Here is an 18,568-nt window from a genome sequence, read left to right as displayed (position 1 = left end):
GATGTTTTTTCCTCTCAAACCTGATGTTCAGGTTTGAGAGGAAAAAACATCAACAACAACGTTTCAGAGTAAAAAACACTCAGCAATTAGGTGGTATGAGGCCCCCATGTCAGAGTGTGCCAAATCACACAAAATGTGATGCACAGGTCACAATGCCTTTTCATTCCCTAATCAGAATGAAAAGTTCCAGTTTCCAGACACAGGGTTTCCTTTTATTTAAAAACATCATGTATGTAATTCATTTACATAGCCAGTAAAACCCGATAACCCAATAATTAGATCAGATTTTTGGTGAAATGTGATAATCAAAAACACCTAGTCGTGTCAGTTAATCAATGTCTTTTTAGAGTGATTGTTGTAGGTGGAAAACAAACCAACACAATTTCACAACTCTTTAAATTAGATCTTTAACATTTTCTGTTTCATTCTTTGTCTTTGTCATTTTTGTCTTTTTGCATAATTGCATAAGAAAGAAATTCACATCAGATGTAACTGTTTAAATGGCATTTCAATAATCTGATAACTCCAGAAATCAGATTCCATGTTGTGCATGGAAACATTGATGCAAATAGCACTGCTATATCTTAAAGATTAAGGTAATTGAGATACAGAACATTTTATATACATGATTTAAGTTTATTTTTGACATATTTTCTGATAGAGCTCACTTTTCAATCTCTAATAAGCTTTACATTATTGAGAACTACTGGCAAACCTTCATTGGTAAATCCATTGTGGCAATTAAAACACACTAAAATCAATCAAGAATGTTGTTTCTAATTTAAAGGAATACATCACACAAATATAGAGAAAAAACTTTAAATTACGTAAAATGAATTGCAGATTATGCACTGATAATGGCATTCATTGTAAAAACTTAACTGGCGAATTATACTGTATTATAATAAAATTCAAACATAATTGGTGTGATACATTAAAAATTATATATTATTAACAATATTACAGACACTATTATTACCAAATTCGTTATTTTCATAATTATATACCGTAGTTGGCCTAGTTACTCTGCTTGTAAAACGTCTTGTGGGTTACAAAAGAGTCTAGCAAGAATTACAGTAAACAAAATATTGAGAGACTAGGCAATAAACTAACCAAGAAAAACATCTCCATAGCCGGGAGCCCCATCCGCTTTCTTGGCATTTTGGTCCACAAGCTCTGGAAAGTGGGCCCCCACGGACACATTAACAGCCTCGGACACATCTGTGGACAGTGACTGCGTCTTCTGCTGCTGCTCCTTCAGGGCCTCTTGATTGAGCTGTGGATGCAAATGTCAAAGTGTAAACATAGTGCGCTGACACGATAGGTTTGCATGGGTTACGATAGGTTACAATCCTTTTAAATGGGTTTCAGCAACACCGACAGCCTCACTTGACCTTTTGACTGGAAGTGCTTGGATATCCTGTGTGACTTGCATCTTGTGTTCTCGTTTGTTTCCTAATTTTTCTTGATTTCCGTGTTTTTTTCTCCCTGTTAATACCACCATCTGGCATTCACACGTCAGCATTTCTACTATCCAACACTTCTTGTTCTCGTTTTTTGAAGTGTCGAAGTCAATAGAAGCAAGGCATTGTCATAAAACGCGCTTTGACATCAATTACAGCTGTGGGAGCGTGTCTTGTACATTCTCAGTCACTCATGAAGGTCTATACTGGATGTGTCACGCCGCACCCGATGAATAAACTGAACGGACAGATGGCCGCGATGACAAACAGGAATTATCCTGGCACAGTTTGTCTTACTGAAGATCTTTGTTTATGGTTTATATGCCAGAAATGTGTCCACAATTTCACTTATTGGTGTTGAGTTGATTTTTTTTGTAGATGTAGGTGTATTTTAGATAACTCAACTGCTCAATATTACGCCACCAGCATGAATGGCTTTTTGTAGAAATTGTCAGTAACTGTAATTCTCATTGACTTTGTGACATAGTGATGCAAAGACATGAAGAGTTATTTAAAGGGCTCTAAATAGAAGATACGTTGTTGTATATGCACTATTTATGTTGCTCCTGGTTTTGCTCTTAAGTCTGGATGAGTACCTGGTTGGTCAAGGCCTTGATCTCCTCCAGTGTAGCCTCCTGTTTCTTCATCAGTGCCTCTTGCTGAGGATCAACGTCTGGGACCTATGACAGTGTTTTACATACAACACAATCGATTAGTGGTTCAGGTTTAGGACGCTGGAGTGTGTTCCTGCAGTATCATGTTCGAGATAAAGGATGTTTGCTTGTCTATGAGTGGTTTGTGGGCTCGTGTTTCCCCCTGTGAGGAAATGTGTGCATATTTGGACAAGAGGAAAGCACCCAAGAGAGGCAACCAAAGAAAGACAATCAATACAGTTAAGCGCCAACAGGTCGGGCTTGTCCAGTTCAGTTACACAGCCATCAGTGCAGACGTCCATTCAATACAGAGGCTAGGCTGATTAAACAAGTGATTGTGTTATAAATACTGGTCCTAATTAATGGTCAGCTGCTGATTAAATGGGTCAAAATGAGCTGCATTATCACCCTAATGCGAGAGAGGAGCAGGCAATTGGGGACGCCCAGACAAAGTCGATGGCAGAGGATCAGGGCGGTGGGACTAAGTCTTTAACCCTGATACAAGAGGCTGAATGTTGATCAGCCATTGAGTCTGCATGCACACATGGATTAGGCCTGGTCCCTGTAAACAGCTTCTGACTAATGGGCAAACCCGGCTTGGTCAGTGCGGTGTATGTTAATGCTGCGTGGGTGGCATGGCCCATGGAGAGTGATAATGTGTGCACATGTAGAAAAGACCTTTACTGCTGCAAGCTGCAAGGTTAAGGAGCCACAATATATCGCAATCAAAATGAAACAGCACTTAGAATTGGCACGATTACCAAAATGCAGAGGAGGTTTTTTAAGTAATACAATGTTAAACATATATAGCCTGTCTATTTAGTGGGGAAACTGTGAAATGCATATTAGTTTAGCAGTTTATGTTTCATTCTTCACTCAGATATTAATGGACAAAAAAGTGCTCTGTAAGCAGAATCCCGGTTTCAAAACTTGGCAGAAAAATCACAATTGTGAGTTTATAGCCCTTCCAGAGGTGCTTTTCTCTCTGTGCTGTTTTGTCAGACTTTAGACACTTAGTAACCATAGCTACACAGAGCAGTGGATGAATGAGCGGTGACTTTAACAAAGGATAAGCAGCATTTGCTGTTTTTTACTCACTTCAGATAGACCATTTTCATCCAGATCATCGGTGCTCTTGGACTTCTTCAGCCTGAGAAATTATTATAAATTAGATGAAATAATTGATCAAAACAAAAAGAGACAATAGCTAGTTTCATTTTCTTTTCAAACACATTTACCGGTAATCCTAAAGACAAGGAGGACATAAGCTAAACGGACTACTTACTTTCCTTTCTCAGATCCTTTGCATTGAGCTTTCTTCTTCTCTTTGGCTTCGCTGTAGAATAAGAAAAATAATGAAACATCACTTCCTGCTTCCGAAGAGTGCACACGCTTTTTTGCTCGCTCCGCTTGCTATCGCTGCTTTCCATATTTATTTTGCTTTTTAATCAGTTTTTGTCTTCCAAACATTTTTGCTTTAGACTTTTTCAAGTAAACCAAGGATTTTAAGAACATTTTTCCAGTTTTAACGACATATCTGACGCCAGCAACATGTCCGGGAGAAGAAGGGAGAAAGACTGTGAACACTGTCGGAAATATCAACAAGAAATTAATGAGCTGAAAACACGGATATTTGTTTTGGAATCTGAAAAAGTTCTTCACGATACCATTCCTGTGTCAACCGATGGTAAGAAGAGCATACTTTTCACAAGAAAAACTGCTACTTTCAACCTAAACCGCAGTGACTCTGTGTCGTTTCCAAAACTGTCTAAAAACCAGAAAGACCAGGCTGTTTCTTGGAACAAACTTGGAGCAAAGCCTAAACGATACAAAGATAACGTGAAGTCACCTAAAATACAGCTAAAATACATACCAACAGATTTTTACCACTTTCAGAGATGGAATTAAATGAAAAAAGGAAAGATGACGTGGCCAAAATACAGCGAGGAGGATCTGTGCCAGGAGCCAAGGTCACGCAGATTGTTTTAGTTGGTGACGGCGCGATAAGTCACGTGACGCATGAAAAGATAAACACACATTCTTTTCCAAGCGCCACTGTTTCTGAGATAACGTCACTCCTTCCAAATATTATGGCTAAGCATGGAGGAGCTAAACAGCTGATTGTGCACGTGGGTGCAGTGGACATGCGGCGGGAATAGACTGAAGTTTTGAAAAAAGACTTCTTGAAGTTATTCGACGTGCTTGATAAAGTGGACCTCTTCCAAACATCGACAGGAGGATAAACAAGTTCAGCCGGCTTCTTCAGCTGAACACATGGCTGTCCAAAGAGTGTACCCCTAGAGGACTACACTACATTGAGAACTTCTATCTATTCTGGAAACGAGAGGACCTGTTTAAGAGAAATGGCCCCCACCTATGCAGAGGTGGAGTGAGGGTGCTGACAGAGAACCTGCTCCACGCTCTGAGGCATTGGACTGGGCCTGGACAGGGTCCTGAGCAGATAGTTAGAGAAGAGAGGAATGAGAGAAGAATTCCTGTTCCATCAGCCAGAGACCGAGCCAATGTTTCAACATTAAAAGCACCACAACCTCAGCCTCCACCAAAGGATTCATCAGCAGCTGCTCCACCACCACCAGCAAAGGATTCAGCTCCAGCTGCTCCACATTCACCTCCACCGCCTCCAGCAAAGGAACAATCTTCAAAGGCCTTGGACCCATCTGTGACAAGCCCAACAACATCCCTGTCATCGCCCCTGCCTTCACACCAGCCCTGGGTTCCCCCTGCAACATCTACTCCCACTAAAGATTCATCATTCTCCTTCTCATCTCCACTCTCACCCATGGGCCTTCCCAGCCATTTTGAAAGTCTGATCAAATCAGGCATTAAGATGGCTCCACTCACGCCCAATATAGCAAGGGCTATGTCAATACATATCAACTCTTCCCTGCACAAGCCGACTACACCAACAAAAGCCCCACCACCCATCCCCCCTCGCCTCTCACCTGGTCCCAAAACTCTCCTTGGCTACAAAAGCCCCACCACCCATCCAACCTCGCCTTTCACCTGGTATCTCCCATAGCTAGGATGCACTGGGTCTCAGCGTTGCCGGGACTTATTGTCACATTAAAAATCAAACCAACCCGGGGCCCTATGTAAAAAGAGCCCCCCCTAGTGCTATTTCTGTAGTCACATCATCACACAGATGGAAAAACAAAATGCGAGCCAGGCCCAATCTGAGAAATGTGATTCATATTCCCTGTGAAAAGATAAAGCCCAGTCCCACTGAAACTAGTCTGAAACTTGCTGTGCTAAATGTCAGATCCTTATGTAACAAATCTCTCTTAATTAATAATTTTATTTCTTCTTATAATCTTGATTTTATGTTTTTAACTGAAACATGGCTTGACAAAAACACAGGAAATGTAGTTCTGATAGAATCTGCTCCACCCAACTTTAAGTTTGAATATGAAACACGAAAGGGGGTGGAGTCTGTGCTGTCTTTAGAGATGAAATAATTACCCGCAGGTTGTCTTTTGGGGTGTTTTCATCATTTGAGTATGTATCCTTTAAAATGGAGCTAAAACGGTCTCCATCCATTCTCTTCATTGTTTTATACAAGCCTCCCCAGCACTGCCAATGTTTTATTGATGATTTTACTGAGATGATTTCAGTCATATGCACAGACTTTGATGGTTTGGTCATTACAGGTGATTTCAATGTGCATGTTGATAATATTTGTGACAGAAACGCTAAAGAGCTTGATGCTGTCCTTGAAACCTTCAGTCTTACTCAGCATGTGAGAGGCCCCACCCACAGCAAAGGACACACTCTAGATCTCATAATTACAAAGGGGGTAAATATTTCAAATGTTAATGTGATCGATGTTGCTCTGTCTGATCATTTCTGTGTCTTCTTTGACCTGTCTGTTTCTCCCAAACCTCCGGTTGGTCCTGCAGTTGTTCAGAGGAGACACATAAGTGATGGCACAGGTGCACTGTTTAGGGAAATGATAAACTTTGAAAATGTCTCATGTTCTAATGTAAATGATTTGTTGAACGCTGTTACATCTAGTGTTTTGAATGTTCTGGACACCATCGCCCCTATAAAGGCTAAAATGGTTAAAAATAAGCAGAAGGCGCCGTGGAGAAATGATGATTCGGTCAGGGCACAGAAAAGGGAGTGCCGCAGGGCCGAACGGAAATGGCGCAAGTCAAAGCTCCAGGTTCAAAAAGAGATTTACAAAGAAAAGCTGAACATGTACAACCTAATCTTATGTAGAACTAGGGAAAGATATTTTTCTGAAATAATTGGAAGCTGCAGTAACAACTCGCGTGTCCTGTTTGCCACAGTAAACAGATTAACAAACCCTCCAGCTCAGCTGCCGTTAGAACTCATTTCCACATCCAAGTGTAATGAGTTTGCATTATTCTTTAATGACAAAGTTCAGGGCATTAAAAATGCTATAAATCCCACAATGCAAAAAAATACCCTAAAACCACCAAGACACTTAGAGCTAACTCACTTTGCACCAGTAACTGACAAAACTGTCCATGAAATCATCACCAGTCTGAGTTCATCTACATGCTGCCTTGATGTGTTACCCACCAGATTTCTAAAGTCTGTGCTGAACAGTTTGTTAGCACCATTCACTCACATAGTTAACATGTCGCTTCAATCTGGAACATTCCCAATGTCTTTGAAAACTGCGGTCATAAAGCCTCTCCTAAAGAAGAGCAGTCTTGATGTCGCAGTACTGAGTCATTACCGGCCCATCTCTAATCTGTCATTTTGGGGCAAAGTCCTTGAAAAGGTTGTTTACCAACAGCTCACAGATTTCCTCTTAATAAACAACTCATTTGATGTTTTTCAGTCAGGTTTTAGACCTCATCACAGCACTGAGACTGCTCTTGTCAAGGTGACAAATGACATCCGCCTGAACACTGACACGGGCAAAGCCTCAGTCTTAATTCTGTCAGATCTGAGTGCTGCTTTTGACACTGTCGATCATGGGATCCTCTTACAGAGACTAGAGCACTGGGTGGGCATCACTGGCACTGCCCTAAACTGGTTAAGGTCCTATCTGGAAGACAGGAAGTACTTTGTTGAAATTGGTAGCTGTGTCTCAGACCACATGACCCTGACCTGTGGAGTGCCCCAAGGGTCAGTCCTGGGTCCCCTTCTGTTCAACCTCTACATGCTGCCGTTAGGTCAGTTGATACGCAGTGAAAATGTGTCCTATCACAATTATGCAGACGACACTCAGATCTATGTTTCACTATCGGCAGCTGACTATGGACCAGTAGATTCACTCTGTCACTGCATCCAACAGATCAGTTTGTGGATGCAAAACAACTTTCTCCAGCTGAACTCAGACAAGACTGAAATAATCGTTTTTGGCCCACAGAAACAAAGAGAAAGTGTTAGCGGTCACCTCCAGAGTCTCGCTCTAAAACCTACAAACCAAGTTAGAAATCTGGGGGTAATAATGGACTCAGACTTGAACTTTAATAGCCACGTCAAATCAATAACATCAGCAGCTTTTTACCATCTAAAAAACATTGCCAAAATCAAAAATATAGTGTCAAAACCAGATTTAGAGAGACTTATCCATGCGTTTGTCTCCAGTAGATTAGACTACTGTATCGGCCTGCTCACTGGCCTCTCCAAACGAGTTGTAAAACAGCTGCAGTACATCCAGAACGCTGCTGCTCGGGTCCTGACTAGAACCAGGAAGTATGATCACATTAGTCCTGTTCTCAGGTCTCTGCACTGGCTCCTGTGGCTCAGAGAATAGACTTTAAAGCAGCTCTGCTTGTGTACAAGTCTCTCCATGGCCTAGCACCAAAGTACATCTTGGATATGTTAGTGCCATATGAACCATCTCGGACTCTGAGGACCTCAGGGACCGGCCTCCTGCTGGTGCCCAGAGTCAGGACAAAACATGGGGAATCTGCGTTTCAGTTTTATGCAGCTAAAACCTGGAACAGTCTTCCTGAAGATGTGAGACAGGCTTCTACTCTGACAATGTTCAAATCTAAGCTAAAAACAGTTTTGTTTAGCTGCGCATATGACTGAAACATTTTTTTGTTTTGTGTGTGTGTGTGTGTGTGTGTGTGTGTGTGTGTGTGTGTGTGTGTGTGTGTATGTATGTATGTATGTATGTATGTATGTGTGTATGTATGTATGTGTGTGTGTATAGTTGTGCTTTAATGTTGCAAAATGCCATATTAGAACTTGAAACATGTACAATTTTCCTTTAAATAAGAACATGAATGTGACAGTTTATTTGCAGACTGGGAGCTGACCACTGCGCTCTTTTTGTCCCCACATACAGCTGCTCAAACACCTGTGTGATAAGGCTTGTCCCGAGATAACCATCATCCAGACGAGATGTGGGACAACGAACACTGCAGCATGAGTTGACTCATTCATCAATTAAGGAATACGCTCTATAAAATGTCAGTTAATTCCTCTGCCTCACAGCACCCACACACCAACATAAGAGATGCCAGTCCTAGTGCGTCCTGTGTGTTTTATGTGTGTACTTGTACCTCCCCAGGGCCTTCAGTTCACTGCGGTGTTTTTCTGTAGCCATCTCCATCAGCTTGGACAGTCTCTGGTCATTGAAAATAGAAAATGCAGTGTTCTTTATTGGAAACGATTCTATACAGAAGAGCTGTGCAATTAATCACATTTATAATTGTGATGACATTTTTTCTCGATTCAATTACAAAATGTTGCAATCAAAAATACTATTAACTGACTTGTTCAGAATGATACGTGAGCTCATTCTGTCTCTTAAAAATGGAGCAAAGCCACTCGTCTTAGCTACAATAGCTTTGAAAACTAAAATGTCACAATTAACTTTCTCAAAACATCTACCGGTATAACTTCTCTACAGGTTCATTTTGATCATAATGGAGCTGTCCTACTTTACAGTTCACACATGTCCTGGTTAGTTTGGTCCTACTTTGAGACCACTTAATCCTTATGTACACTTGGTTTGGTCCTAGTCTAGTCCCGTTTGGTTCTAGTTTTGTCCTAATTTTGATGTGGTGAAGTGTGAAGGAACACTTAATTTAGACAAACAATAATGTAATGTTGTATAAAAAATAATTAGGTTGTTGTTTTGTTTTTTGGAAAGAAAATGGTTAGTAGTAGGCCCTTCAAACCTCTGTAGCAAACTGCTCTTTCTTCTTCTTGATCTGGTCGTACTGGTTGGTCCACAGATTCTGCAGATCACTGGTCATCTTCTCCTTCTGCTCCTGAACTCGTTCTGTTGCCGGGTTGGAGTCTCCTCCTGCTCCTCCCCTGAGAACACAAAACTCACTCTAAGCAAACCTTTAAAATACTATTACAGTTTACTCTTATTTTTATTAGAATTAGACACTTGGATTACATTTTTGTCACCTCAACAATCACAAATAATTTACTAAACTTGTGGATAGAGGTGGGAAATATACCGAAATACTGCGCATTGTGAAGGTTGAAGACATGAGAATTAATAATAATAAACCATCTCAAATGGTGCAAGAAGAGATTCATGAAAATAAAAGTAAAAAACCTTATGTTTTAAATAAAAAAAATAAATAATAAAAAATAAGTATAAAATGCACTTTGTCTGATATTCAAATCTTAACTAATTCTATTCATATAATCTGAATCGTCAGCGGCATTCTCCAAAATATATTCTGTTGAGATATTCATTTTTGTCAATATTGTCCACCTCCAACAATTACAATTTGAAACTATCACTTGTCCCAGTTATTTTTGTCATTTAAAAATGAAATCATAAAAGCACTCACTCCTTCTTCTTGACAGAAGTCTTTTTCTTGATGCTCTTGAAGGTGTCAGAGTATTTCTGAATCAGGTCCTCTCCCTTTTTCTGCAGCTTTTTCTCAGTTTCTTTGAGCTCTTTCTCCTGGCGCTTGATGACCTTCACATAGTTCTTGTGCTGTGTCAGTTCTTCACAAGTCACAGTCTTAATATCTGCAGCAGCAAAACAAAGCACATTTGATTTGATATGTGTCAGCAATAAAATGATACATCAGAAAGAGTGAGCTGTACAGTTGCATTACCTCCAGTACTGGTGGCAGGCTCCTGAGATCCATTGGTTACAACAGGAACAATCACAGGAGCTTCAGTGGTCTCTACCTTGGCCTCCTCAGTCTTTTCTGCCTCCACTGGAGCCTCCACTTTAGGCTCTTCTGAAATCTCTTCTTTTGGTTGTTGTGCAGAGTCCTCTTTTTGGTCAGGAGTACTTTCAGGTTTCTCCTCAGACTCTGCTGCAGATGTTTCTTCAACCTCTGCTGGTGCACTTTCTTTGGCAGCGTCAGTTGTTTCTGCCACTGTTTCCTCTGCAGGGGGTTCAGGCTCTGGAGCTGGTTCTGGGGCTGGTTCTGGAGCTGGTTCTGGGGCTGGTTCTGGGGCTGGTTCTGGGGATGGTTCTGGGGCTGGTTCTGGGGCTGGTTCTGGGGCTGGTTCTGGGGTCTCTTCTTTTGGAGCTTCTTCTACTGGAGCCTGGTCCTCAGCCGCAGATGGAGGATCCCCTTCACTATTTTTAGTATCTGCACTTGCAGTTGCTGGTGTAACTAAGGCGAAGTGGCATAATTAATTACAAAATCAATAGCCATGCACATTTTTGGTATTTTAGCTATCAACCCCTGGACACATCAGATTCATCCTCTGTTTGAACCATGTTAAAATTGGATTAAAGTATTATCTACTGTATTGTATGGAATTAAGGAAATGCTGTTGCTGTTGTTGTAAGGTTAGGTGTTGAATGTGTTGTGTTTAAATATCCTTAAAATCATAATTCATCAAAAAAACTTAGATATGTCAGTTGTTAAATTCAGTGTAGTCAGAGCATATTGATTATATGCATTTATATTGAATATAATGATTAGTATAGTGATGTATAGTGTATAGTGATTATAGTGATTAATAGTAATATTCTTATAATAATTTGAGACGTTTACAGTATGGCATAATAATCACATTTAAATCATACCAAATGCTTCAAATAACTTCCACAGTGTGTATGGAAAAAGAGTTCATCTGTTTAATAGCCCTTCTTTGTTCCACCCCAAGACAGAGGTGTTGGAAAATATTTTTTTTATGTTTTGTAAATAAAACTTGAGCACAAAGTTTGATGTGCCATATATTAAATACTAATGTAATCATTACCTGCTGGAGGGGCTTCGATTGCCTTGGCACTGGACGTGGGCACTGGGACAGCGAGGGGCATCTCATAAGGGGAGACGTAGTCAGCAGATGACTAGGTTGGCACAAAAAGGACAGGGCATTTTAAAAGCTTGCTCATCATCCTGGAAGCTAATGCGTCTCATTAAGGATTAAGAAAGAATCAACTCATTTGAAAAGACTATTTGTTACCTCCTTTGGCGTCTTAGAGGGTTTCTCTGTGCCTTTTGTTGGGTTAAATAAGGCATCTGTGAAGTCTAGGACAAGATGAAAGAGAGATTTGAATAATATACAAATAGCTATTTTGTACTGTGTCTAAATATACATGTCCTTATGCTGTCTAAAACAGAGCTTGGCACCATGATGGGATTTATAAAATTATGAACTAATGGCGAACCTGCAAAAGCAGCAGGGATGTAGTCCTTGACCTCAATGTACACAAAGAGAGCCGGCAGTGTGAGAGTCATGTTGCTTTCACTGCGGAGGCAGATGTGATGGAAGCCTGCAAGGTACAAAAAGCCCCAGTAGATTAGAAGCTCACCTGATCCTCGACAAGACCACACGTGTCATAGGCCTCAGGCTCTTTTAACCATGTAAATGAGATGTGCTTAAGTTTATTCATCTACACTGACCTGACTGTATGGCGTCAAGAGGAATTATTCTGTGTCCCAAGAATTTACCATTCTCCTCATGAACCACAATTCTCAGAGACGCCAATTCTGGAAGTAAGATCTGTCAAGAACAATAACCAGATCATGAGATTAGAGGGTCGTTACCATATTAGTATTGTCATTGTTTTCCAGGTCACTCGCCTTTTCAAAAACAAAGGGCTCTTCATTCCACACTGGGTTTATAGCATTGGGTGTGGTGGTCCATTTGGTGCGGTATTTCTTCTTGGGGTCATTGGGCAGCCCAATCACCTCAACTTCCACTCCAGTTTTCACGTTCTTGTCTGAGAGAAACTGTCCTGAGTAGATCTATGAGGAAAGCAGTAATATATCTTTATATAAGCACATAAGCCACTACGTCTTTGTATTGGTCAACACATGTCCCATCACAATAAACCACACTCAGGGGATATAAATAGCACAGTTTTTCAATCATAGCGAAATACCAAGAACCAGGTATTACTCACTGCAGGAGGCATGTGTTGACAGCCAAGGTACACATACACAACACACTTACATCAATACAAGTTTCTTCTTGTTGAAAGGTAAATCAACACAAATTGTAATATGTTATATTTGTTAAGCTGCCAATTGCTGGACTTGCCTTGATTGTCAGTGTGCTTGCTACAACTGTGTCAAGCCTGTCACAAAAAGGGTCAAACTTCTTGTCACTGCGGCGCATCACGTCATGTTTGAGAAGATACCCCGTCCTGCCGTTGTACTCAAACAGGGCCATGTTGAGTTGCATGGGGAAATCTAAAAATAGACATTGTGCCATTAAATATCCTTAACACGAAGGGCAGAGGAGGTTTAGGATGCAAAGCACATGCTAGGTTTGCATGACCTAAGTGGTGCAACACTGACCCACTGTGGAGACAAACAGAAAGCTCAAAAAAGCCAAAAGACTGAACTTTTATCAATATTTTCAATCAATTTTCTTTAAATCAGAACGGTTATTTATATAAAATGTTGCACTACATTTTGTTTTTAAATCCATAAACTTTTTTTTGTAATATTTCTTGTTTCCCTCTACCCATTGTCTGGTAGTTGAGCGCCACCATCTGGCAGCCCGCGGTCCAGAAAGCTTGTGGGTTGTAATTGGATGAGTCCATTCGTGTCCCTTTGGGGTAGATTCGGCTCATCTGCCTCTTGTTATACCTAAGCAGTACAGTTAAAGTAATTGCTGTGTCATTGTTGCCATTTTTCAGCACCAACAAGCTGCTATATCTGGGGTCACGTCTCAAAGGATACTCGACAAACTCAACGGCACTTTTGGCAATCATCGCCTCCCCTTTGGTCTCCACAAAAGATGAGATGGCGTAACTCTTATTTTTCTCTGTAAAGATAATGATAAAGTTGAGTAACAATCACTTTGGATGATGTAAAACTATTTAATTCCCTTTATTATATTTGTGCAGACAAGGCATAAACATACTTTTGGATAGTTCAAAGGAGACAAATTTGTTTGGCTCGATATAATTGACAATTGAAGACATAGCCTCGTATGCCGTCACTTCCTGTCCAGCTGTGCCCTGTAAGAATGTGGCAAAAAAGATGGCTCAGTCCTGCACTCATGCACAGAATAAACACAATGTACCTCATCTGATGTCTTCATTTTCTCCTCATCCTGCTCGTCTGCCTCCTCCAGGTCCTCGGCATCCTCCTCTGAATGAAACACAGACACGTGACAGGCTGTAACAGAGTGGCAGTGGTCACGTGTGTGGGGTACCTGGGTTCTCTGGGGCAGGTGTGGGGTTGGCGGGGTCCGGGGCAGCAGCGTTTGCCTCAATGGCTGCAGGTTTCTTGGCCTGTTCTTTGGGCTTATCGTGGCTGCCCTTTTTATTCTTGATCAGGATCTTGCCCATGAGTTCAGATGGACTTGGGATTTGCTGACCTGGCTTCAACTGCAAAACAGATTTAAAAATGGTCACAAAAAGGGTCAAATTTGAAATTAAGTCGGTAGTTGTCATTTCAGTTTTAATTGCATTAATTTATCTCACAATTAGTAAGCCATACTTTGTCTCTCTAATATGTAATTATAATAAATGTGCCATACAAAAACATTACTCAAATGCTACGTTGTTTCTCTTCTGTTGTTGGTAGACATATTGTGACACATTATATTCTGTCTTAAATCAGATAAGATAATCCTTTAATGTCTACACATGGGGAAATTTTGGTGTTACAATTAATAAAAAAAAAAAAAAAAAAAATTCTTATTAACAAAACTCCTCTCATATCTTAATAGGGGATGGAAGAAAAAAATAAAATAAAATAAGAATAAAATAAAGTAAAGTAAAAATAGCTAGCATAAGACTAAATAATACTAATACTAATGGAAATCAAACAGGCCTAATCCTGAATGCGTCTCACTGATGATTGGGACAGAGACAGGGTGAGCAACATCCTCAGAAAAGCAAACAGCCCCTTCTCCCTGGGCACACACACAGCTGTGAGAAGGTAAGATGGACAGACTGTTGATATAAATTATTTGGATTGGCTACAGAAGGGAAGGAGGGACATATCTCTGTGATATGACAAACTACAACGTTAGCATTCTCCACATAGCTGTCATACAGATGCAGTTACACACCGCTAATAATAATACTGGAGTGATCTGAAATTTAGTTTAACAAAAGCCTGCTATGAGAGATTGGACTGCTACTATTGTGGGCTGTGCTGCAGTGCACTCACAGGGTATTTGTCCAGGGGCTCCGATAGCAGGGCATCTCCAAATATGGTTTTGCAGTAGTTGGCCATTTTCTCTTGCTGCTTGACCCTGTAACAAAAGACACAGCACTTTCAGATCAAAGGTAAAAGCAGTTACACCATAATGTAAATCTGTACTACAATTTTATAACATCACTACTTCATGTATTTAAATATATTCTTACGAATCAACATGGTTTTCAAATGAGAGAATGACAGGATACTGAGAAGTCTTGAAGGCACTTTCATTTATAGCTTCAATCACATCCTGGAACAAGACAAAATTACTTAGAGATCCATTCATATTCCCAGAACAGAAAAGAAAACACATTATAGTTTATGCGACATATTGACACATGGGTTGAACAACAAAGCTTATTATTCACTGTATTGCGTATGGACCTGAGAGTATGTGTAGCGAGATAACCCTGGAGACTGCACAGACCTTAAATGGAAGTGTAATATGAGAGGGTGAGAGAGAGAGTCTGTCTGCCTCTCGCTTCCTTATATTGTGAAAACAGGTTGCTTTAAATCGTTTTTTTTTTTTACAAGATACCTCCAATATGAAGATAGTGTTGATACTCTGGGGTTTATAAGAAGCTGTCACTTTGACAAAGTGCACGACCTCTCACAGGAAATGTGTTTTCTGCCAAAGGCTAGTATTTACAGCATGAAAAAGTAATCAAACGACCTTAAAGAGGATCTCAGTCGTCATAGTGAAGCCATGGGTGATGATGGGCTCTTCCTCTGGTGGTTTGCCTTTCCAACAGTCCAGCTCCAGACAGCGGCAGCCGGACAGAAGGCACTGGCGGTACATCTCAGGCGAGGACAGGCCTGAGAACTGACCCGCTGTGTGAAAACAGGAGGAATAAAACATTAAAATACATTTCAAAAGCGATCAAAAAGTCCACATTTGCCATTTGTAACCTGTCAGGTAAGTGTTGTGGGAGGACTTGATGAAATAATGGGGTATGGGCTGAGTCATGTCATGGGATTTGGCCACTCTGTCCTGCACAACGACGGAAGTCTCAGCCCCCATCAGGTAAAATAGAAACCCCTCTGGAGATATCAGACCTTCACAAAAGACACATTGTTATTGGTATTTTGTGTTGAGGTATACTACTATTATACTATTATGTTGTTCTGGCTAGGACCTCTGTTTGCATTTCCGGAGACAGGTTCATATTTCTCAATCAAAGCTTTGATCTGGTCCTGTCGTAAACGAGGAAACAGCTCCTCATTGAGTCTAGAGTCTCTTTGCTTTTCGTTGAGGAACTTGGTGAAGTTGTCCTTGGTCATGGTGGGCTTGTTGGAGCTAAAAGGACAGCAGTGACACCATGACAGCATTATTACAGTATGTACTGTACCTTGATCACATGTGTGTTCCACTGAAGGCTGACTTACTAAGATGTGAAGATCTCATAGATATCAGGCCTAGGGCAAAGGTTAGTGATGAATGTCCTGAAGGCCGCCTCGGTGAATGCTTCAGTCTTTATGGTGTCATACTTCACAGATCAAAATATTCAAATTAACTTGGAAGTGTAAATATTCTTGTAATCAAAAATAGCTTTAGGGAAAAGAGAAAACATGTCAAACCTTTCCTTTTGGAAGGTGTGCAGCAGCCAAGGCACTCTCCACCCTTTTCTTGTCAGCTGGAAACTTCTTGTAGATACTGAACAAACATAGATGGAACGTATGTATTGTAAATTGTGCATTGACAGCGGCTCATACTGCCCAGAGTGTTACTCACCGTTTCACTGGGATCTTGCCGTCCTTGTTGGTCTGGAGAGAAAGGCACACATATCTGAAATTGAAATGAAATAATATAATATTAGACTGCAACGTAATTATGTAAAAATGTCGGATCCGCTCACATTTTGTCTAAGAAGACTTGTCGGCATGAGTTGTTTCTTGCAGCGTTGTAGGCAATTGCAAGTATGTCACTTGCCCAGTTCTGGAAATGCAAAGGTGATGAGAGATACTGTATTAGGTTAATTTTATTAAAAAAAACATTTGACTCTGATAACCACCACTAGAAGGGCACTAATATTGCAGTATTTCTAGAGAAATTGGGTTAATGTCTATTGGTTTTGCACGCAGCCCAAATGAGTTTTCCTTGCAGATGATTGAATCAGGATACTGCGGTCATAAAGTCTAATGAGGTCTAAAAGCCAGAGAGAAGCTGACTGGACTGATGACGGGAAGTGAAGCAGCACTGTAATAACTGGTGGCACCGTGGCACTGGTTGTTTTTGCATTGAGAAGTCTGAGGAGGAAAGAGTCAGAAGACAGAACAGAGGGAGGTGGTTATTACCTGCACCACTTTCTCTTTAGATGCAAAGAAGTTGTGATAAGTGAGATTGACTGTGTCCATCCCGGTCACTATGGTCAGAGTTTTAGCCAGATGGTTGCTGTCTGGAAAATCCATGTTGAAGATATTACGCACTTTTGAGTGCTGTGGGCATAAACATAATGGGTTATTCATTTGATATTTCCAATACCCATGTGTTCTACTATGAACTTGTGAATCATGTCATTTTGAATACAAAAATGGCCATGCAAAGATGTGCACATTTACAATGCGTAGCACTCACATTACAGTCTGTAACACATGGCATGTTAACATTGTCACGATTTGTTTGTATAGTTTCAGTCTTTTGGGACAACGAAGACACACCCACTCAAAGCCTCTGAGCTTTGAGAGAACATTTGAGAACATATGCTTGTTTTAAAGTTTCCCCTTGGAATCAGATGATGCATAAGTAAATGATCTCTGGAGACCAGAAGCAGAAGGCTCCGCTGTCAGCTCTGGACACAGGCCTGGCTCAGATGAGGACTTTGGATTGTGTTCATTTGTTTGTCTGCAGTGTGCAGGGACTGTCCTTGTACTTCGGCATTTTGCATTGCAAATGTGCGTTCTACTGGGAAATAAATGAAATTGAATCTGAGTTTGCCTAAATACGAACATTTTTAACCTGTTCGCTCTCTTAAATATAATATAATCCTGTATACTTAACCTTTGGAAGTTTAGCATATTTTCCAACTCTGGTATCTCTGATTGTAGTCACATCCAGCAATGTTGTCTCCTACAAATAAGAAGTATAGGTAAATCATTATTTCAACTGAATATTGCAGTCGGTATTGCAGAATGTAGAAAGTCAGTCCTCCTATTTACATAATACTTATGATATTTTAGTCATAGTCATTATTTGTTTAAGCATTTAACTAAATGTGTGCATTAAGTACTATGACAAATCACAGCGATACGTCCATGATTACCTTGCTTTGGTTGATCCAGTAAATGTAAAATCCTTTTGCATCCATCTTCATGGTGACAGGATGTGTCTTAGTGGAATCCTTCAATTTAGATTTGAGAATTTAGTTCACATTCTACAATGTTAGCAAGTATTAGTAAGTAAGTATTAGTATTTGCCACTGGTACATTACTTATAGAGGAATTGTACAAAATACAACATTTACAGCTTAACATTCAAGATAGGAGAAGATAATTTATCCCAGATTTTAAATCCTTCACTCACCTCTGACCACTTTGTGAACCTGTCTCCTTTGACGAGGTATTCCTTCACCTCTGGTGCCTCCAGAAAATATCTTTTTTTATTCATTTTGCCAGTCTGGGTTTTTTCTCTATTTTTAAGGATTTATTTTAGACCATGATTGCCTCTCCCACCTCTACCCCCCGAGCGTCTGCAGTTAAAGACATCATCAAACAAAGTTCTCAGGACGCACCCAGACAAATATGCCTTGCAAATGAATTGCACACAGTCACGTGACCACAGGTAAATCTTTGCATCTAGATCTGAGCACAGGTGCTCTAGAAAGGCTTGGGTCAAACAATTGCCCCTGGTCAGCTGTTGTTACATGTGTAGTTTACCACCACATGAGACTTGGACTGA

The 18,568-nt window shown here is 40.5% G+C and overlaps 1 protein-coding gene across 1 annotated transcript; it reads right to left on the bottom strand.

The window, feature by feature from the left end:
- Nucleotides 1–1,047: 1,047 nt before the first annotated feature.
- plcb2 (phospholipase C, beta 2) lies at nt 1,048–18,377 on the bottom strand. The gene is made up of 32 exons (XM_072457831.1): nt 18,194–18,377; nt 17,934–18,011; nt 17,672–17,740; nt 16,969–17,109; nt 16,530–16,609; nt 16,406–16,459; nt 16,252–16,327; nt 16,060–16,160; nt 15,810–15,970; nt 15,583–15,729; nt 15,347–15,504; nt 14,841–14,923; nt 14,641–14,725; nt 13,676–13,850; nt 13,544–13,611; nt 13,382–13,478; nt 13,198–13,282; nt 12,980–13,104; nt 12,551–12,702; nt 12,091–12,255; nt 11,911–12,010; nt 11,676–11,780; nt 11,471–11,535; nt 11,264–11,354; nt 10,156–10,668; nt 9,883–10,066; nt 9,250–9,388; nt 8,629–8,693; nt 3,402–3,452; nt 3,215–3,266; nt 2,060–2,143; nt 1,048–1,276 (listed from the first exon to the last, which is right to left on the bottom strand). The coding sequence occupies exons 1-32, from the start codon at nt 18,275–18,277 to the stop codon at nt 1,109–1,111; spliced, it is 3,801 nt and encodes a 1,266-aa protein (XP_072313932.1). The 5' UTR covers nt 18,278–18,377; the 3' UTR covers nt 1,048–1,108.
- Nucleotides 18,378–18,568: the final 191 nt, after the last annotated feature.

Source organism: Eucyclogobius newberryi, unplaced genomic scaffold, assembly GCF_026437365.1.
Source record: "Eucyclogobius newberryi isolate DKJ021-1_F unplaced genomic scaffold, fEucNew1.0.hap1 SCAF_21, whole genome shotgun sequence".
NCBI classification, from domain to species: domain Eukaryota; kingdom Metazoa; phylum Chordata; class Actinopteri; order Gobiiformes; family Gobiidae; genus Eucyclogobius; species Eucyclogobius newberryi.
This window is presented reverse-complemented; position numbering and strand designations above follow the sequence as displayed.

What these genes read in the sequence shown, in the direction of transcription:
- plcb2 (XM_072457831.1), bottom strand. Translation starts at nt 18,277, where the DNA reads ATGAATAAAAAAAGATATTTTCTGGAGGCACCAGAGGTGAAGGAATAC. An exon ending in CGACTGAGATCCTCTTTAAG is followed by an intron (nt 14,924 to 15,346) that starts GTCGTTTGATTA and finishes GTCTTGTTCCAG; the next exon opens with GATGTGATTGAAGCTATAAA. An exon ending in AGCCCTTTGTTTTTGAAAAG is followed by an intron (nt 12,011 to 12,090) that starts GCGAGTGACCTG and finishes TGTTCTTGACAG; the next exon opens with ATCTTACTTCCAGAATTGGC.